General features: G+C 47.2%; 1 protein-coding gene across 1 annotated transcript; it reads left to right on the top strand.

The window, feature by feature from the left end:
* The first annotated feature begins 236 nt into the window (after positions 1 to 236).
* Positions 237 to 10,451, top strand: LOC135804878 (uncharacterized). Its single transcript, XM_065318849.1, has 4 exons — positions 237 to 2,253; positions 3,817 to 4,245; positions 5,021 to 5,094; positions 9,950 to 10,451. The coding sequence occupies exons 1-4, from the start codon at positions 966 to 968 to the stop codon at positions 10,082 to 10,084; spliced, it is 1,926 nt and encodes a 641-aa protein (XP_065174921.1). The 5' UTR covers positions 237 to 965; the 3' UTR covers positions 10,085 to 10,451.
* The last annotated feature ends 11,460 nt before the right edge of the window (positions 10,452 to 21,911 follow it).

Below are 21,911 nucleotides of genomic sequence, written 5' to 3'. Positions count from 1 at the left end.
TCACCTCCCATACATGTACAATGTAGATCTACGTGTAAATTCGCAACTTCGTGTAAGTACATGTATGAAAATTTTAAAAGTGTTCTTAAATCTGATAATTCTAGCCTGGACTGTTCTTAAATTTTGCCGGTTTTCCAGCCTGGGTGTTCTTCGGCGAGGTGTTCTTCGGCGCCCGATCTTACTGTAGGGATCCGGGACGACTTGGGTTGCAACATGACCATGATGACTGTTCAACTACTACTAGTATTTTACTTGTTGTGAAACTCAAGGTCAAGGAAGACGACTGCCGTGTTGCTAGTAGTTCTTAGATGGGGCCTCTATGCGAGCCGCCATGTCTTGTCTCCGGTTTTGTCTTCACTCAGACAGACGCTGAACCGTCCTGTTGACCTCTCATCTGTGCTTGTGTGCTACGTAGATCTACTTCTTTAGTGGCTAGCATGCACCCAGTCTTTGCCGGGCAGTGAAATTATTTTTGTACACGGCTTGGGCGAAGACCTACGCGTACGAGCTTACAAGTCCTGTTTGAACGGAGTGGACGATCAAATCGTTTGGTCGCTTACCTGTTACCGAGTCGCCGGCGAGGAAACAGTCAGAACACTGGACTCCATCGGAGTGATATCGGAGGCTTCAAAAGTGCGGTACACTGCCAGTGAAGTCCGCTATCGCAGCTTTGTTCAAGGGCAGTCCCAGTGCATATAATATACCCGCCCCAGGAACATACCCGCATTGCTGACTCTGCTGACTGACCCTGGCCTCAGGCTAGCTGTCGTCACGCCGGCACTGAGCCCGCACGGCCGCTAAGTGAGCAACCCATCGCAAGCCCAAGCCGCGACTATTCGACGGACTGAGGAACACGTGCCGTGCCCGCTGCGGCGACAACGGCAGACGAGAGCAAAGTGGTAGCAACAGCAACAGCAACAGCAGCAGCAGCAGCGCTAACAGTAACGTTGTTTTAAGAGTGGCGTATGACTGCGGCAATGCGGCCCACTTACAGTGAGTACCCACGTCGGCAGCGCTACACCACCTGGCATCCGGCAGTGGTGTCTGCTTTGTTGGTGTTTGCCATGCTAATAGTGCCCAATCTAGCGGTGGATGCGGGCGCAGTGGCGTCGGGGGAACCCCTCGTGACTACTTGCCGTGGTGCCTGTAGCAGCTTGAGTACGAGTGAGCAATCGTACAATCTCTCTGGCTGTGATGAGTTCTTCACCAGGGCGGATGGAGCTGCTGTCGTGGACTGTTATAAGATGGATTTCACGGACAAGAACAGCTATGCAAATTGCTCCAGTCTGATTTTTCAATTTGACGATGAAACTTGCACGTCCTCGCTGGCTGCAGGGATTTATTGGAAATATCTCAACAAGACCTTGCCCAAGACGGAGTACAGCAGGTACCTTGCAAGTTGTCCACTTTCTAAATGTGTAGACCTGGACATTGACAGTACACCAGAGACGAAACTGATGCAAGCCTGTGTTCGCTTAGCAGCCATTAATGCAGTGAAGAGCGGGCTGGTCAAGTTGCCACCTGCGCCAGTTCAGGACTGCCTAAGTGATGCGTTTGCATCTCAGACCGATTCCAGCTCGTGCGGAAATGAGCGGCAGGATTTCTGCAGTCGGTGGGACGCCTGCAGCTGTTCTAAAGACGCGCATGATAACTGTGAGGGCGTGTGTTCAGTACTCACGTCAGTCCGACAGAACCCACGTCACCTCTGCAAAGTCCTAAGAAAAGCGCTATCTATGCATAAAAGCTACCTGGCCGCACAGATTCCATACCCAAGGGCTGAATTCGAGGACCGGAGCTTTGGCAATCAGAAGCTGCAGTACGAATGCAAGTTTCCTAGCAGCGATGAGACCTTGGTGATGTGCGACTACCTGGGCCAGCTCATCCGTGCAAATAATCTTTGCGTCAGCTCATGTGACGAAATGGACGAATTCAAGCTAGCATTGCCTGACAAGACTCGCAGCCCGGTGCTGCAGGATATTTTGAAAGAACTCAAGCGGCTTGTTGGTGAATTCCCTGATTGCTGCCAGTGGAGTAAGGCAATGAGAGGTGCACAGTATCTAAATGCAAACAGGCACAAGTTGGATGAGCTTTCCGCACTTTACAAGCTTCAACATAGCCATTTGATGGACGTTTGCCGCCCGCAGTTGATATGTGATCCTTTGGCGATAGGCTTCATGAATACTCCTTCTGACAAGTGTTCTTGGCGGATTGCAACTGCCTGTACCCAGGTGGTTGCTTTGTACTGGTTTAAAGGTAAGGACACCAACTGATTTACATTTTTGCCAAGAACTTCTATTCCCTTTGTGTCACGGTTGTTTCAGTGTATGTGTGCACGTGCGCTTGTGTGTGTGTGGGGGGGGGGGGGGGGGTGCATGCGCGTGTGTGTGTGTGTGTGTGTGTGTGTGTGAATGCATGTTCATGTTACACAAGCATGGATAAGTATATTGTTCTCAAAGGGTAAGCAGCAGCTTTCGGCCTCTTTGTAAATAAAGTAATTCCACCTCCACCAAACGTGCTCTCTGGCCAACCTCACCCACCAGCAACATGACTCCAAGTTGTATATACTGTTATGTACAGGTAGTTAGTATATTACGACTACCTTTTCACATGTCTCGTATTGCGGTTGTGAAGACACAACAGATACTGACAAATATTTGTTCTTCCGTACAGTGCTATTTCGACCACTATAGGTCTCATCAGTGAAGTTCGAGAATAATGAATGGCTAGAATTAATTTAAAAGTAAAAGACCGAAATGTACATGTTATCCGTAGTTTTTGTCCAACACTCCAGTGTAACAGATACAAGCAAGATGTTGTGTAGTCAGAAGGTGCAACAGCTAGCACAATACTGGCTGATGTGATATACTGACATTCAACGACCTGATGATAAGTTCTATCATGTCTTGAATGCGCAAACCAACAGCCTTCCAACTTGGAAGGTTCTAAGTTATGAAATAACATGAGAAAGGGGAAGGTGAGCGCACTCGAGACGAAAACAAGCTAAACATCACGGCAAACTAAGAAATTTAGTAAGAATGTTGGCTTTGACGAGATGTTGACGAAAGACGAAGGACCACGGCACAGGACGGCCACGGCTCACTTCGAGAACGCGAAACGACAACCACCCAAGGCTCATGTTTGTCGGAGATAAGCAAAAAGAGGGAAAGTTACGCGTGTGTGTGTGTGCCAGCTAGTTCGGTTGGTGGGTACACTTATGCCTGATTGTGTTGGGTATGTTGCCAACGGGCTCGGCTGCTTGAAGGTGTAGTGTTGTACCTGCAACCTTTGTTGGTTCCAGGGTTCATAATGTACTTTCTATTTGAAGTATGGACTGCTTCTGGCTAGATTTATTCTTGTGTAATCAATGGTGCTAGTGAAGCTTATATCAGATCCACTCTGATTCAGCCACCCACACTAGTAGCAAGTATTACCTTCACAGGGGGCAGGGGTAACTGCAGTTGGATCCCTGGACGGATACCCTGATGCCGTCAATCCCTTTTCTGCACCTTGTCCTCACCCACTTACTGAGGTGTGGTGAGCCCATAAGTGGGATCATTTTCAAGTCCACCCAGAGTTTTGGGGATTTCAGGGGGTGTCGGCTGTTGGGCGGTTCAATAGCCAATTGAGTCATTTATTTATTTATTTTATTTTTTTATTTTTATTGGGAACACAGCCCTACAAAGATCTTTCCAAGATTCCTTTTGAGTCTCTCTCCCCTCTCCCGGGGAGACCCACGTAACCAGTTTTGGCAGTAAGCAAAAGAGAGAGTACAAGTGTGTGTGTGTGTGTGTGTGTGTGTGTTCATGTGTATTTCAGAGCCACAAGGTGAAACTGAAGGAGAAGCTGCTCCAGCGTCTGTCGTGGAATCTAATCCAGAGGGGGACGGAGAAATTCTTCCACCTCCGGACGTGGAAGCTACTCCAGAGGCAGAAGGAGAAGTTCCTCCAACTCTGGACGTGAAAGCTAAACCAGAGGCGGAAGCAGAAGGTGCTCCAGAGTCTGTCGTGGAATCTACTCCAGAGGGGGGCGGAGACCTTCAACTTCCAACTCTGAACGTGGAAGCTACTCAAGAGGCAAAAGAAGGTGAACTTTCTGCTGATGAGGTCAGCTTGAGAAATGAAACTAATGGCAATGGAACTGCAACAAGCGACGCTGACCACAATGGAATTGTAACAAGCGACGCTGGAATTGTAACAAGCGACGCTGGAACTGAAACAAGCGACGCTGACCATAGTGGCGTAGAACGTAAGACTGTCCGCATCTGCTCTTTTCTCTTTTCTGATTATATTGTCTCCCTGACTTGGCCTCCCTGTGTGCTGTGCGTAGTATTGACTAGCTGACTGCGTGCAGTACTCCACTCGGAAGCTCCGACTGGCCAATTGTGCTTTCATGGTGAACCCGTGGTGGATCCCGGATCTTTGCTTATCGGGTGATATCTGTGGTGGCGGCGGTGCCGGTGCAGGGTGTTGATTGGGGGGGGGGGGGGGGGGCACCCTATGTAACCTACGTAAAGGCCTGAGAACTTCACATGGCTGACAAACGCCACCTCCTCATCTATATTGGCACTGATTCATCTTTAGCCACTGGAAGGTGTAACAATAATATTAAACCGTACACACATCGGTTTCACTGAGGGTGGAACACCAATGGGGGTTTGGCGGTGGTGGTGGGTGGGGGACGGGTGCATCATCCCCCTAAGTCTGCATATTGGATAGTATATGTTCGCGTTGACTTTTTTTAAGGGTCAAGTTTTAGGTCAATGTTAGAACAGAGGCCATGCAGCATGTCTGTGTATGATGGTCCTACCGGTAGGTCCTACTGGTAGGACCGAGGTCTATGCAAGCTATCATTAAGGGTTGAGAAGTAGCTGGAGGCTCATGACCAACCCACCATTGTCATACCGTTTGGATCAACGCTACAGACTGTGGGTCGCTTGCTGCTCTGAAGTTTCTACCTTTGCGTGCCTGAGGTACGGTTTGGTTCACTGCGTGTCTGCCTTTCTTGTGTGTGTCCTGTGTAGGCTACGGCACCTACCTGCTTGTACTTATCGTCTTTCTCGGTGTGGGATGGGCTTTGTTCACCTACCGAAATGAGGTAAGTTTTGAAGAAGAAGAAAACGCTGATTTTTCATCTTTTCCTCCTGGTGGCGGTCGGTGGTGTTCTTTTGCTGCTGTTGTTGCTTGATGGAACATCCACACGGGCACATGGCAGAAGAGGGGGAGGGGGGGGGGGACATGTGCTCATCACACCTCAAAAATGACTCTCTGTCACGAAATAGACCCACACGTGCTTGATGATTGTGCACGCTTGGTCATCTTCCATGTAGATCAACCAAGCAGTTTTCGCTGGCGCTTCCTTTTTGGCATGTTTTGTTTCGACTCGTGTGATGTGTTTGGCTGCTTTTGTCAGACCAGAACTTAACATTTCCCCTGGACTACTTGTAAGTGTGAGAGTCCCACTCTACTCTTCTGCCAAGAGTGTGATATTCGTGCCTAATCTGTCGTGATCGCAGAGCGCCCACTGAAACGACGTATGCTGAAGGTTAGCACACGTCGTTTTGTCGTTTTTCGGCATGAAACTCTTGTCAATTCTTCTCTCTCTCTAAAGGAGTTATAACAAAATCAATGAAGATTGCACGGGTGCACGAGCCGCTCTCGAGCCACTGGTCACCGTGCCTGGCCATGATGCACATTCCACCGGTCCATGCCGCTGAGTGACACTGCCGACTTGTACTACAACGATCCTGCGTTGAAGGCGTTGCCTGAAACAGCACTTTCACTGGTGGCGAGAAGGGAATAGCCATGGGCGGTTGACTCTTTAACCCTTTGACTCTCCCCATAACACCACTATTTAGCAATAGCCATAATTTTCGCTCAAATAGTGTCAACATTCGGTCATAACTTACGTTCTAGTAGCCTGATTTCCACAATCTTGCCATTGATTGGCTCGTCTAGGTTCTTTTTTTTTCTTGTCAAGGAATTGAAAAGGTACGTGGGCGGGTGACGCGAAACATAGAAGTAACTTGGTGTGGCCTTACATGGATGACATCATTGTGTCTGGTACGACGATGGAAGAGCATGACCGCCACCTGGCGGCCGTTCTAACTGCTGTGTTGCGCGAGGTGACGCTCAACAAAGACAAGCGTCGCTTCCGCCAGAGCCAAGTGACCTTCCTCGGCCACATTGTCATGGCCGGTGGGGTCCTACCAAATCCAGCACGAGTCTCCGCCCTGCAGAATCTGCCGGCACCGACGAACGTGACGGAGCTACGACGAATCCTTGGAATGTTCAACTTCCTGTCACGTTTATCCCAAATCTTTCGGACGTCAGCACACCACTACGCTGTCTACTACGTGACGACACCGCATGGCAATGGTCGCCAGTCCAGCAAGCAGCGCTGGATTCCCTGAAGCAGCTTGCATCCGCAGCTCCTTGCCTGGCGTACTTTGACACATCCCGCCCCACAATTGTCAATGCCGATGCCAGCAGCTATGGGTTGGGCGCGGTTTTACTACAACAGTACGGCTCTGAGACCCGAGCTGTCGCTTACGCGTCGAGAAGCCTCACCGACACTGAGCGCGAATATGCACAGATCAAGAAGGAGTGTCTTGCTGTAGTCTGGGCCTGTGAGAGATTTCACAGCTATGTCTATGGGTGTCCATCTCTCACTGTGCAAACCGATCACAAGCCGCTCATTCCCTTCATCAACACGAGAGACCTCAACTGTGTGCCTCTACGATGCCAGCGTCTGCTTATGCGCCTCCTGGCCTAAGCACCGACAGCCGTCTACGTACCCGGTAAGGAGCTCGTTGTCGCGGATGCACTCTCCCGTGCCCCGGAAGTACACAGCGTTGAGCCGACACTGCAGGAAGAGATCCAAGTCAATATCTCTGCCGTCATCAGCGAGATCGTGTCCGACCGGAAGTCTGCTGAAATCGCCACCGCTACTGCACAAGACGATGCCCTGAGTAAGGCGCTGCGCTACATCCGCCAGGGCTGGCCATCAACGCCACAAGCCGCTGAGGACGACGTCAAGCCCTACTACAACGAACGTCACCTCCTGTCCTGCGAACGAGATGTCATCTACCACGGCTTCCGCATCGTCACACCCCCTTCGCTGCAAGCCGAGATGCTGGAGAAGCTGCACGAAGGACACCAGGGTGCTACCAAGTGCAAGGCTCGGGCACGCAACTCGATTTGGTGGCCCGGCCTCGCAAGGCAGATCGACAACATGATTGCCACATGCGAAACATGCCTGAAGCACCGCTCTCAGCCGACCGAGCCGCTTCAGCCCATCGAGCGTCCACCGTTGCCTTGGCAAACCATTGGTGCTGACCTGATGGAGCACGGTGGTACAACTTACCTAGTAGTTGTCGACTACCTATCTCGCTACCTCGAAATCATTCCACTCACCGCCACTACGTCTGTTGCAGTAGTCAAGCACCTGCATCGCATCTTTGCTGCACATGGTTTCCCGTCTACCATTGTGAGCGACAATGGCCCGCAGTTCTCTGGAGAAGCGTTCGCAACCTTCTGCTCAACATACAACATGTCACACCGTACATCTAGCCCGTAGTACCCACAGTCTAATGGCGAGGCTGAGCGTGCCGTTCGCACTGCCAAGAATCTCCTTCGGAAGTCTGACAATCTGCACGATGCCCTTTTGCCATATCGTTCAACGCCTCTCGCCAATGGCTATTCCCCGTGTCAGCTGCTATATGGTCTCCAGCTGCGCACAGGATTGCCATCGACTACCGATCAGCTACAACCTCAGTGGCCTGACCTAACGACCGTCTGTGACACCGAGTCACACGCTCAGGAGCAGCAGAAGCAGCATTTCGACAAGCGACATGCTGCCAAGCCTCTGCCTCAGCTCATTCCACATGACCGAGTGTGGATCACAGATCTTGAGAGGGAAGGTATTGTGCTGGAGCAAGTCTCTAACCTATCATACAGCGTGAAGGCTGGACCGTCAACTGTACGCCGCAACCGTCGACACCTCGTCTGCCTGCCGCGGCTGGAGACCGATGGCGCCGTTGATGTGGCCTATGGTACTACACAACCGGCCGCGCCGCTTGCGCCTGTGCCAAGCCGCTCCGCACGTGAAACCCGTCCACCAGACCGACTGATTGGGTCCTGCTAACACTGCCTCACATTACTGTCGATACGCATCATGCTCTTACCTGCCCAATATGATGTGCATGTGAAGTAGTTTCAGTCCTCTCTCATTTCTGTCCTCTCGTCCATCTTGTTTTCTATCTCAGAGGGGAGGTGTTGTGGATGTACAATCCATATTCGTGTTTGACCTTCCTGTGCATTCATACGTTATTGCCAATCATGTCTGTGTGCGTACCGTCGAGCGTGCTCTCTACTTGCACGTGCAATATCCCAGCATGAATGATGTACGCACTGCCCTGCTGTTCTCTCTCACTGCTTTATCATGGGTGGTGCATGGGTTCTTGAAGTTAGTTGTAAACTGGACCGAGTCTTGTGTGTCTTGGTTGACGACTGAGAGTCGTTACAGTGATTTCCCCGGTTCATGCTCGAAAATGTGCTAGGAGCGAGAAAAGTGCCGTCCTCCAACTTTCGAGCGCGATATCTCAACAACCGTTGGAGAAAACGATTGTACCAACGGAAAGCTGAGGACTTCAGCTACACCCTACATACTTTGATTTTCACGATAGTGCAATATTTGAATGAGTTATGGCTGTTTGAGGTCATCGACGGAATATCGTCGAAAAATTGTATAGTGGGGACCCAAAGGGTTTTAAGAAGAACGAACACCACTGCGTAGCATTTCTGTGTCGTAAAATAAATACACGTCCATTAGCGTAATGGCCAAGTTTGTCACTATTTCTTCGTCATACCTATTACTAATCTGAAGAAGGGCTGAGGCTTCCTGCAGCTTCATCTGTGAAAGGAATTCGGGTGGGCACACCCATTCATGATTCCGACATTGTTCTCTTACCTGACGATGGCCAAGTGCCGAAACGTTGTAAAATAACGGAACTGGTTGGGATGTCCAGCGCTATGAGAATGGGTGTGTCCACCCGAATTCCTTTCATACCTATTACTGTTGGTAGTTTATTTATTTAATTTTATATATTTTTATTTTTATTGGGAACACAGCCCTACAAAGAGACATGTGGAGACAAACACAAAACAAGACACAGGGGATGTAGGGACGACGTGCCGATGTACAGGGAGCAACTCGACCGACCAGGGGTCTCGGCGTTAGCGTTGCAACCTGGCATCGAAAAAAAAAAAGGGGGGGGTTGCATGGTCAAGTAGCAAAAATAATTTGGTGCGAGAAACGGGCGCTAGTATTGCACTAAAAAATATAAATACGTGTAATAACTAAACCGGAAGGGAAAAAGAAAAGAAAAAACAATAATCATCACAAGCAAAGTACTTCGTACTAGTAGAAAGGTAAATACTAAATGGGTCTCAATATCATCGTCACAGGTACTGTGTGGACCACAGCCATCTCTTTCGGATTAGATCCTTACATACGTTGACCTTGAAGGTTTGGAGGCGTCTTGAATGAGGTTCGTGAAGCAGGAGGTCCGCAGGCAGGTTGTTCCAGGGTGTGATGGCGAAGAAGGGGAAGGATCGCAGGAGGTAGTCAGTGGCTGTGTGAGGGGGTGTCTACTTCAGCTGGAATAACGGTGCTAATGAGTTCGAGTTGTGCTTTATGCATTGGAGAACGCAACTCGAAATGCCCGGCCGACCAGAAGGTGGCCATGTAACGACGTGTTGTTATTTTATGGAAATGGTTTGGATCATTACTTTGGAATGGGTCTGCGTACTCAAGTCTTTTTCCTGCAGATCATTGCAACGTGGAAGAAACCCAAGACTTCTTCTGGCATTTTTAAACTTAGACCTGAGACAAGACATCGAAAGGGAACCTAAATCTCTTCTCCATCATGTTCTTCTCCTGTGTCTTGTAGGCGTTAGTTTGCCTTGCACAAGGTGGCAAGGACAAACACCTAGGTGTGCACCGGCCGAAACCGTCCATCGAAGATGATTATGAATATTCTCCACTGCCTACTAATCTTGCAGGTGCTCTATCAAAAAATGATTGATGGTCCTTTCAGGTTCAGGGTTCTTTCAGGACTCGCGATTTTCCACTCTTGTTTCATGTTCAAGCATGTAACATTGACGTATTCATTTCCTCTATGTCCTTGATTTCCATGAATCGTGTGCACATTTAGATGCATTTAAAAAGTGCATTTTTTATCACTCTTGCTTGGCCGTGTAGTGTGTTTTCAGTCACCTGTTGCAGTGCCCTTTGCCATCTCGCTATTCATAGGCCGATCCATGTGCGTGCATACTCCATGCATGCATTTGTGTGTGTGTGTGTGTGTGTGTGTGTGTGTGTGTGTGTGTGTGTGTGTGTGTGTGTGTGTGTGTGTGTGTGTGTGTGTGTGTGTGTGTGTGTGTGTGTGTGTGTGTGTGAGTGTGCGTGTGAGTGTGTGTGTGTGTGTGTGTGTGTGTTAGAGAACTTCCCTGCCTTTGCCCGGTTGGTTCCTGTATGCCAAGCCTATTGTAGCAAGACCTACATCACGCCTACATGTATTGTAGCATGACCTATCTCACTCCGGTCTAAACTAAAATGATGCCTTGCTGATGACCAGTGATTTTTTTTTCGAAAATAAGGGAATTCTCGCACAGCTTGACATAGACACAGACACACACGCACACACACACACACACACACCACACACACACACAGACACACACAATTCCAGCATGACGCCATGCTGCCGTCTCTACACGTTTCTTTTTAGCAGATGTTGGTGTCATCGGCCATCCTTATCCTTATTCAGGCCTTTGACGTTTGGTTGAAGTTTGAACCTTCTCTTGAACGACTGTTGCTGGCCAATTAGCGTTTCTTACTAAACATTGTGTCACGTGCTGGCTGCATGCACCCCACACTCGATTTACTAGTAGCTTTCTTTCAATGTTTTTGGCAATATCTACCGAAGAGAGAAAGTCTTCTGTGTGCTTTCTAGTTCTTTTACCCGTAATTCTAGTTCTTTTACCCGTAATTCTAGTTCTTTTACCCGTAATTCTAGTTCTTTTACCCCGGTAATTCTAGTTCTTTTTCCGTAATTCTAGTTCTTACCCGTAATTCCAGTTCTTTTACCCGTAATTTCTTGTTCTTTTACCCGTAATTCTACCTCTTACCCGTAATTCTACAGGTATTTCTTTTACCCGTAACACTTTTTCATCTTTTTTTTGTGTTTTACCCTATGATCCGGATAAAAAGTTGGTTCGAAAGTTACAAAAGCAGGTTGTGTTGGACAACTAGTTCTTTTTCTGCAAAAGCCGCGTATCTGCAATCACAAGGAGTGAGTAATGGGAGTGTGGTGACGGGATCCATGTGTCTACCTCCGCCAAGGTCTCAGCATCATAGCTTGATGCATACGCCAAGGATAAAAAATACTTGAAGAAAAACATGGAGACACAGAATAATACGTCGCGGTATGGTGTATGTTAATGCTACAGAATAATATGAGAAATAAGAATACTGTATAACACCTTTATTTCGGTGTAATTTAAATTTCGGTAACTTCGGTACTGGTCCTGGATCACCTAATTTAACATTACACCTAAATTTTCCGAAATACCAAAAATATGTAAAAATCATGAAAATCACTGTCTAATTAAAAAAATCAACTTGTATACTGGTACAGTGTGTACCGGTAGTACATTGTACATACATAACATGTACCGGTATACATATGTGGAGCCTTTTGGCCTTGCTTGGCGGAGATATTAGTGCAAGAGCGTTTTTTTTTTTTTTTTTTTTTTTTTTTTTTGTGCCATGCACACCGAATTTATCCTTACACCGAAAGGTCAGGGGTTGGCTTTTACCGAAATTTTACAACACCGAAAATAAGGTGATATACAGTATGCATGCTGATGATACACCGCATTGTGGATGTAAAACATGGTACCTGTACAAGAGTCGACAAGCCATCAACAATGGTGAAATGTTTTAAAAAAATCGAAAATTATTGGTCTGGCGGCCTGCCGGACCGGTTCCTACGCCCATGTTATAATGCTCGCACTACTCCATAATGCCAGTTTGAAAGTTGGAAAAGTCGATTTAAGAAGGCCGTCTTGGATCAAGGCCAAAGCGTAGAAGAAGAAAAACTTGAACAGCAGTGAGCATGTTGTCTGAAACAATCCACTGAGAAGGTTGATTTGCAACGTCAAGTCTCCGGACGAAGCCGAACGGGTTCAGATGCACAATTTTCGGAACTGGACCTAGCCAGCTTCATCCATGACACCGTTGTCAACCGGCAATTATAATTATGCTTGTAATGCCAATTTTGCATGCGAAATGGTGTTATAATGCCAGCATTATGCCACCTGGAAAAAAAGGGACTATAATGCCAGCCATAATGCTAGCATTACCCGCCCATGCCTAACACTGGCACAGTGACAGGAGAGCCGGAATAGGGCTTGAAAGTGATGACGTCAAAACGGCCAGGGAGTAGTAAGTTGACATCAGATTTCTATTTTTGGATCCACTAAGGCCATATAAGGTGTGACTTTGCTATTGCCTAAGTATGTGGGTGCATAGCAACCCACTCATGTCGCATGCAGGTGTGACTTTTATTTCGCCACCAGTTGTAACCCCGCCCCCAGTAGCCAAATCAGTCAGTTTCACTGGCTACATCACCATGCTGTGGGTAAGACCGCTTGAAATGTGCTTGGATCCATACAAAAACTGGATCCAAGTGGATCCAGTTTTTGAATTTTTGAAATTGTTGCTATGCTGTGACGTAGCACTTTCAAGCCCTATGATGTGGATCAAGAATGTACATGCAGACAGCGCCTAAAAGTAAAAGGGTTGCACACTCGTCACGTGGGCCACAGTACATGTACTACGGCATACTGTAGTAGGGTGCTCTGGTCTAGATGGCACTGCTCCGTGTTCTTTTCCTACTGTACTGCCTTTCCTTTACATGTATGTTGGACTCAGTAGAGCGTCCAGCGCCTATATGATGTCCACCCCTATATAGAGTCCATTGGTCCAAAATCCACTGTACAGAGTCCAAACTTGGAATCAACTGTGAGCTCAAAGTTTAGATGGACATCACTCCCTGTATAGAGTCCAGGCAATTGGCTTCACCCCTATATAGAGTCCATTGGTCCAAAATCAACTGTATGGAGTCCAAACTTTGAAATCAACTATAAGGAGTCTTTATGTGGACAACACTCCCTGTATAAAGTCCAGCCATATAGGCATCCCCTATCCAGAGTTTGAAATTAGACATAGGATCTGCTGTAAGCAGTGAATATTAACCAGAAAACGGCCTCTCCCTTTAATCCTTTACATCATTCACTTCTCAAGATAAATAATAAGTATGAGGCGCCACTGCATCCACTTCATTACATGAAAAACCCTACAAACACCATCCTCAAATCAAGTGGTCTCTTCGCATACGCTGCAAATTACAATATCTCAATCATGTAGTGTTGCCAAATTATTGTGCACGCACACACATACATGCACACAACGCCAAGAAAATACCTAGAAAAAAACAATCGAAAGAGAATAATGGAGAGACAAGGATTAATTATTTGTTTTCAAATTCTTGTGTGCGCGCGCGCGCACACACACACACACACACACAAACTTATACAACGCCAAGAAAACACCAAGAAAAGAGTAGAGACACAATACACACGCAACTCCAACAGCCATGCAAACGTCCACCCATTTACACATAAAGTCAAGAGGGATAACAAAATTTTAAAATAATTATACGAAACGAATGCATACGTGGGCGGATGCACGCACGTTTACATACATGTAGTAGACTAGTAGTGTAAGAGAATAACATAGTGCAGTAGTCAGCATAATACTAGCACATGCTGAGAGTGCAATAGCAAGCTTCATCATTGCTCATGGCCATGTAGTCCATCGGCCAAGTCTCAAAATCGAAAGTGGTGATGCACTGAGCTTCCAACTAAACGCGACCATACCCAGCACGTAGAGAATATATCAGAGAACACTATTCCGTTTGTTGGACGTGCCGAATTCAGTCCAGGGCGTCGATACGAAGCGTTCTTCGTCGCCGAGTTTTTTACTGTGCGCTCCATTTGAGAGTGCGCAGAGTTCTGATCGAGAGTTTTTTGAGCAGATTTTCAAATTTTTGAGGCTGTCAGCTGACAGCTGTCAACCCTAAATGGCACTTAGTATGTGACAGGCAATAGGTTTTGGTGCCTCCGTATGCCTTCTATTTCTAATAAGTTCTATCTTCCTTCGTTTCACTTCGCTGCTTCGCCCACCACCTCAGGAGATGACAGCGTACCTGCACTAGTCAGCTCTCGCTAACCCTGTCTCTCTTTCTCCGTCTTAGCGCTCGTCATTCGTGTCCTTCTGCTGGGGCGAGCTTGATACTGTTGTGTCGTAGTTTTTAGGCAATAGTGGCTGTTGTTCGCGTGACGATCAGGATTTATGGAGAAAGACGACGACTCGCCAAGTTCCCATGCAGCCACAGACGGCGTAGCAATTCTTACCGCCAACCCTTCGAGCAACGGAACCGGCCTGAGTTGGAAATCGTGTCTGTGTAATTGTGCCACGATACGGATGAAACACACAGGCTCACATGTGACGAGATGAAGATAATCTCAACAGGCTGACGGAAATCCAACAGGCTCACGGGAACGCTGCAGTTATGGTCGGAGACGCGGAGTTATTTAGTCACTGGTAAATGTTGCATCGAGTGCTGTGGGCTCTAACACAATTGTAAAAATCATGAAAAAGCGAAAATAATGCAATGGTGGGGCTGAGTGGTGTTCTGTGGAGGAGACGTCGCTGTCTGAGTATTCAACGCCGGACCCTGTATTTCAAGTCTGTGATCATGCTCGATCATAAATTCCTGTATGGCTCCAGTGCCTTCTCAGCATTGTTGGCGGGTAAGCACCTGGATCGTGTCCAAGTACTGCGGCTCTGGTGGCTTGAGGGATGTACGGGTGCTCGCCGTGCACCCCTGCCGGCAATCTGCTAGTGAAGCTTGGTACCTACTGTGTCCGGGAGATTTTCATCCAGAAGCTGATCTTCCTAGGCTGGAGCTGCTGCTACTCCTGTGCTAGCCCTCAACCACTGGTGCTCCTACTCGGCTCCAGTGTGGGCCATTAACCACCCTGCCCGATTTCGCACTGTTGCTATTCCACACCGTCAGCATTTAACTCTGAGGTCAGACCTTGATCCCTCGCACCATATGCTATCTGTCTGTCTGCCTCTCTCTCACACACAGATGTGCACGCATAATCACAAACACGCATGCACACACACACGCATGCACACACAGTGACACAAACATACACATAGCCAACTTCTCTGTGTTTGGTGATCATATCTGTTTTCTGATGTGCAAGCTCACCTCTGATGCCGACTACTTCCTTACTTAGACCCGGTCTGCTATTAGACCAGTCTGCTCTCCCTTCACTCGCTTGTAAATCCTACTTGGAGCAGTAAGGTTGTGTCACTGCTCCTACTGATGTCATTGTTGTGAAAGCAATATCATCGCCATTGGTGGTAATTTTCCACTGTGCATGAATCATTAACAATCATCATCTATGTGTCACGGCCTAACCATCCTCGTAACTCCCCTCATCGTGACTAGTGCTGTACCGTTGAAACCTACTTTGCTTCAGTGTATATTCGCTCCAAAGCTCTTGTTTTGTTGCATAGTGATCTGACGCAGTGTGCTACAGCCTATCGGGTAATATGGATAAGATTAGTACAGGCGGCATCGCCTATCGAGTAACCAGGTACATGTATAAGGATACTAGTACATGTATACCGGCTTAACGATATCGGAACACAAATAGCACTGTGTGTGCAATATTCCTTTCTAAGCTCACGCTGTGCGGTGCAGATAGGTCATGTGTCGTTGCCAACTTGCCGCATGTGCATGTGCAGCAGGAAGGCACCACATGTCGACTACTACTTATACTGTACAGCATTGTGTGCTTACATGCATCTACGGCCTTGTGGATGCAATTGAGTCTCACATACATGTGCATGAAATATTGCGTGTAGTGCGGCATCAGTTAACATACAGTGGCTAAATATTTTTCTCGCAATAATGACCGTATTCACCACAAGTGTGTTTATGTCCAGAGCCAACTCAAGTCCTGTATTATTTATGACCATGACAACAAGACTTCCGGGCTGAAATTCTTCTATGACAGGCATGAACACTTGCCTTACAATTGTTCGTGATTGTACGAAGTACATATTCGCTGTTGCATCAATTTTGCACCATTTACACTGTAGTGCCACTAGTGGTATCACCTGCATGCGTATTGAGTCAAACAAGGTTACCTCTGTATAATTATGCTTATCGTGGCTATCAAGAGCTTCGATGCAATTCCCAGCTGACGAATGGTGTCCAGCTTGTGTTCAGCTCAGCTGGCACTCACAACTCATAATAATTGCGTTCTAGACGCCAGATGAGATGTTTTAGCTACAATGTAGACACAACGTCCGTGTTCAAGAAAGCCGTCACTTCATCTTCTGTCCATCCTCAATAGCACGCTCAAGCAAACACGTCTGAAACACAGTAGCGACAATCCGACAGCGGCGACACGCCGTCTTCTCCGAATGAGATTCTACCGTTCTAATTCAGATTCCCCAAAAATGTCGAAATAAATAATAGATTTCCACCAAGCTCGCTAGAATCTTGCGAACCGTGAACATGCAGGCATTTCAAGTGTTCGAGCGTGCGTAGATTCTGCTCAGCGGCTCAAGAACATTCGCCAAGCGAAAAAAAGTCGATGAGAAAGACGTAATGGTGGACGAAATTACGAAAATCGGAAGAAGGTATTCGACCCAGTTCGACTACATACTGACCAACCACCACAATCTCAATCCCTTGACAAGACATGCGGAATCCCTGGAATTCTCTCAAAATCCCTGGATGGCACAAAAATAAGTGAAAAAGAGCTTTTCCCGCCAAAAAAACGTTCGACTCTGCAGCTGTGCGTACAGCACAGATCGACCCTGTACTCGGCTGTAGTGCAGTTTGATCAGTCGGCGCCCGCCTGTCACTTTGTCAGTGCAGATCTTGCACGGTCAGGTCTTCAAAGTGCTGTGCACAGTTCGAAGTGCGAATGAGCACCGTACATACCTTTGAAAAAAGTTCAAAAAACCGGGACATTCGGGGAGAAACCATGGAGTTTTCAGGAAAATCCTGTATCAGACAAAACTTTGGTTTTTCCGGGAGTTTGCTTGAAATCCCCGGGACCCCGGGAGGAGTGTTGATTTTCCGGGATTTTCCCGGGAAAAACGGGAGGGTTGGCCAGTATGCGACTATCCTGGACTGGATTGGCAACGTCCAACAATCGGATTCGTATTCTATGGGGTCTCATGAGCTCGTGTGCCAAAGGGCGTTTAGTTGGAGCTTCAGTGCATCACCTTCGCCGAAAGAGGCCCTTTCTGAGATTTGGCCGATGGACTAATGCAAATGTTCAGCAGCACTCAGTTCCGCAAGCTTCTGAAGATCAGCACACCTGCAACAAATAGATAGCACAAGGATACGCTTATTACCGTAATGATGCATGGGAGCACACAACTACCAAGTTCTCAACGAATGTGATGCTCAATGAAAATCCATCCACACAAAGACCTGTGAACAGGTGACGGTGGGGACAATAATCTATTAGTAATACGAGGGATAAGATTGTTTGTGCACACTCAAGACGCACAGACACACCACCATACATGTAGTGTACACAGTGTTTCACTTCACTGCAACTAAATTGAAATGAGATGATTTAAACAATCTGTACAGCGTTGCAGTCAGTCAGTCCTCCCCAATATGGAAATGCAATGATTTGTTGTCACGAGGCAGTTTCACTGACACAATGTCATGTTTGTGACATCAAAACGGTTACTTCATGGAATACGAGTACATGTATTAGCTTGAGAAGCTTTTTCTTGTCATCGGCATACAATAAATCCTCCTCCTCCTCCTACTACTACTACGGTACACTGGCACTGCGTTTGTGGATCCCATTGTATTTGACATCATACTAGAGCCTAGTAGTAGAGGAAGAGTGTCGTGGAGTTCACATAATTATCACAGGGATAAAAATACTTTTCTCATGAAATAAAATATTGATGATAGCTAGACGATCGTATACGATTGATGCAAAGTACCCTTGCAGTACTTGAGGACTACCGGTATTACGAAGTGGTTAATTACTTTTATGGCATTCATTCAAGCAACATCAAACAAAAACGCGATACGATCCTTGAAAATGGAAAAAAAATTCAAGCATAACGACAGAACAGCAGACCAATCGAAACGAGTAAAAGCTTCCCTACCTCAGTCATCGTCCTGCCATGTAGTTGGACAGCCTTTTGACACGGTGGTACAGGCAGCTCTTGTCCAGTCAAACAGGGTATCCTTGTGGCGTCGAACGAAAGAGAGTGTCAGTGTATCTGACTCGTCAGATTGGAACTGTGCTGAACTTTTCTCGTTCTCCGCTTTCTGCTTTCATCCCTCGCTCTGATGTTGAAACCGTTCAAACGCCTTCCTGGCAGCAATGGCCAGCCAAACAGGGGATCCTTGTGGCGTCGAACGAAAGAGAGTGTCAGTGTACCTGACTCGTCAGATTTGAACTGTGCTGAACTTTTCTCGTTCTGCAATTTCTGCTTTCATCCCGCGCACGGATGAAACGTCTTCAGAGAACCACAAGACGCTTTCCAGATTTGATTTTGAACGTCTCCTTATCCTCCTTGGTTACCTCGAGACAGATTACTGTGAGCAACAGTTGAACTGCACAGCAGAACTGGCAGCCGTGGCTGAAGTGAAGAAAGGAATGCGCTGCCATGAGGCAAGCAAAACTGAAAAGGTGTTTTCTCTTTCGTGGTGCTGGGGCCAAGTCCGAAAAAGTCGCTTTATTGAGGAGTTGCATTTGACACCTCGTCCAGGAAAGATTTGACTTCAAATTCGGAGAGGCGGACCAACTATAGGAATTTTGGAGAAAACTAGAAGTTCCCAATGTTGTCCGTTTGGAAGTTATGAGCTATTTCCAAATTGCTTAGGTTACTATGGTAACCTGTGTGCAATTAGCCGTTTCTGAGGCAAAGCCGGTACAATTTTGGAGAAAAAAGTTACCTTGTTGGAAGGCGAGCTCTTTCCAAGACTGTCATTGAAAACCAGAAGTTTATAGGACTGTCGGCTTCCTTGTCACAGGAATTTCTCGAATTTCTACGGTCACCGCGGTAACGTGTATGCAATTAGCCACTTCTAAGCCAAAATCAGTGCATTTCCTCCCCTGTAGGCAGGTGGAAAGCAGAGAATAGTTATAATTATCCATATAAAAATCGCTCTGTGAGCGGTTCTGAAAAACCTTTACTGGTACTGCCCCGTCGTAAAAGTAAGAAATTAGAACTGGCCCATTGTCCCCCCAAATGCGAACTGATCCACCTAAATCGCGAATGACGGGACCCGAACGCACCAGTAGCACGAGGTCGGGAGGGCACAGGATCACGGCAATTATCATAGGGTATACCAGTATTAGTAGTAGAATTTATGATTTTGATAGGGAAGCCTACCGCTAGTACAGTACATGGCCTATGGTCCGGACCAACGTCCCCATCTGCATCCACAGGTAGGAACCTCGTGCTACTGGTGCGTTCGGGTCCCGTCATTCGCGATTTAGGTGGATCAGTTCGCATTTGGGGGGACAATGGGCCAGTTCTAATTTCTTACTTTTACGACGGGGCAGTACCAGTAAAGGTTTTTCAGAACCGCTCACAGAGCGATTTTTATATGGATAATTTCAGCTCTTTTTCCGTTCCCTCCCCACCCCAACCCCGAAGGTAAACAAATACATGATGACCACGCACGCAATGTACTGTATGTAGCCATGCGACTGCAATAACACACTGATACATACCAGCCCTCCCCGCCTCGCTACCCCGCACACAGATACACAAATATGTGTATGCACACGGCACACACACGTGGCCACGCACACATACGCACATGCACACGACACAAACAGGAAATTCTTCATGTATAATGCCATGCAAAGCAGTGGCCACCGTACTTGAGGAAGTCAGTTGTGAAACAAAAATAATTCAACTACAGCGTGTAGACAAGCTGAGGGCCATAGCACAACATAGCAAACATGACATTTGCCCAAGGATTGCAGTTTGCAGACCATGCCATGGAAGCAGCGAATACAGAATGTAATATCATACAAAGTGACAAGCAAGGACGTGGCCGTCATACACCAGAAACTTGCAGAAAGTCACATATCCAACAGATAGAGAAGTGAACAGCAATCTGATACAGCCCACACAGGACAAAGCGGACCTGATACTCGTCCCAGGATCGCAAGTGGCAAACCCTTTTCAATGCATAACATGCAGGTGTACGTTAGACGCATGAACATCTGACCGTGTCGCCAGCATACAATGTCATCACATGTTTACCCCACAAGTTACACACATGCACAGTAGAAGCACAATGAAAGCAATGGAAAAGTACGATGTGGTTGCTGAAGCATCTTCACACTTCAAATTCAGACTTCAATGTGGTCGTCACGGGATGATATACCTGCAAGATACAAGTGATGAAGAAAGAAAGCAGAAGGTCGTGAGGTAGGCTATGAGACACCACAAACGGTTCACCTACATGTCTGTTCAGGGCTAGTGCACTCACACGGAGAATTGTCATAATCGAGCATTTCCCAAACTGAGAAGTGCAATGAAATCCACTTGCATGCACAGGAGCAATTTTGCAATAATTATTATGATGCGCAATTCGACACGATCTGCGATGCTGCGTGTGATGTGCCCTGCTGTCATGATAGTGACAGTCACCGCGGTATGTTTTGTCAACGTCGCCCGTGCACTCTTCTGTCAAGTCCAAAGTGCTCACATACTTGGCAATGTTTTTGCAGTGATTAACTTTTATCCTAGTTATGTCACGGGTAACTTTAATGAAGTACCCGCAGGCCGTGTCGATCTGCACATCGTCCACTCTCTCATGTACTTGGCCTGCTTTGTCTGTGTATCCATTTCATGTGCGATCCACAAAATCGACTAGACAGTGGGTGCAATACGCTCTCTACCTGAAGACGTTCTTCTGGCGACATCTCGCCATGTACTTGGCCTGGCTTTGTCTGTGTATCCATTTCATGTTCGATCAACAAAATCTCAATGCACTACAGAGACTAGACAGTGGGTGCAATACGCTCTCTATCTGAAGACGTGAACCATTAAATTTTTTTTTGGAAAAGTTATACGTACACCTGAAACGTAATGAAGTACAGGAATAGAGAGAGTGACTACAATACGCTCTCGACCTGATAATAGTGATAACGTGAGTACAAGACACTCTCCACCTGATAACGTGTTAGAAGGTAACATGTCTACAGTCCCACCGTACCCTTCCGACACGACTGTAGACCATTACATTTTTTTGAGAAGTTATACGTACACCTTAAACGTAATGAAGTACAGGAATAGAGAGAGTGACTACAATACGCTCTCGACCTGATAACGTGAATACAAAACACTCTCCACCTGATAACGTGTTAGTAGAAGGTAACATGTCTACAGTCCCACCGTACCCTTCATCATTCCTCATTCACCATCGCGCGATACCCTGGCACACACTGGCAACATATCAATCGGGTGCCTTACCGTCGTCTAGAGGAGACGTCTTCACAGCAATATTTTCCCTCCTGCGCATTCAGTCGCCGACGCGACAGCGTTCACGGGGCCGTTCCAGTTGCGGAAGACATTCGATTCATCGGGCCAATTCAGAAACAGGGCCGTGGACACACAGGGGGCAGAGGAGAGACATTGTTAGTGGACAAGAAATATGCAGTGGCAAGTGGCGAGTGCCGCATGGATGTCAA

The sequence above is a fragment of the Sycon ciliatum genome, chromosome 1 (genome assembly GCF_964019385.1).
Source record: "Sycon ciliatum chromosome 1, ocSycCili1.1, whole genome shotgun sequence".
In the NCBI taxonomy this organism is placed as follows: domain Eukaryota; kingdom Metazoa; phylum Porifera; class Calcarea; order Leucosolenida; family Sycettidae; genus Sycon; species Sycon ciliatum.
Note: the sequence above shows the minus strand (reverse complement) of the source record. Positions and strands in the feature narration are given on the sequence as shown.

Bases quoted from the DNA above. Each gene is read 5' to 3' on its own strand.
- LOC135804878 (XM_065318849.1), top strand. From the start codon at position 966: ATGACTGCGGCAATGCGGCCCACTTACAGTGAGTACCCACGTCGGCAG. The intron at 4,246-5,020 runs GTAAGACTGTCC...TGTCCTGTGTAG, and splicing joins TGACCATAGTGGCGTAGAAC to GCTACGGCACCTACCTGCTT. The intron at 5,095-9,949 runs GTAAGTTTTGAA...TGTGTCTTGTAG, and splicing joins TGTTCACCTACCGAAATGAG to GCGTTAGTTTGCCTTGCACA.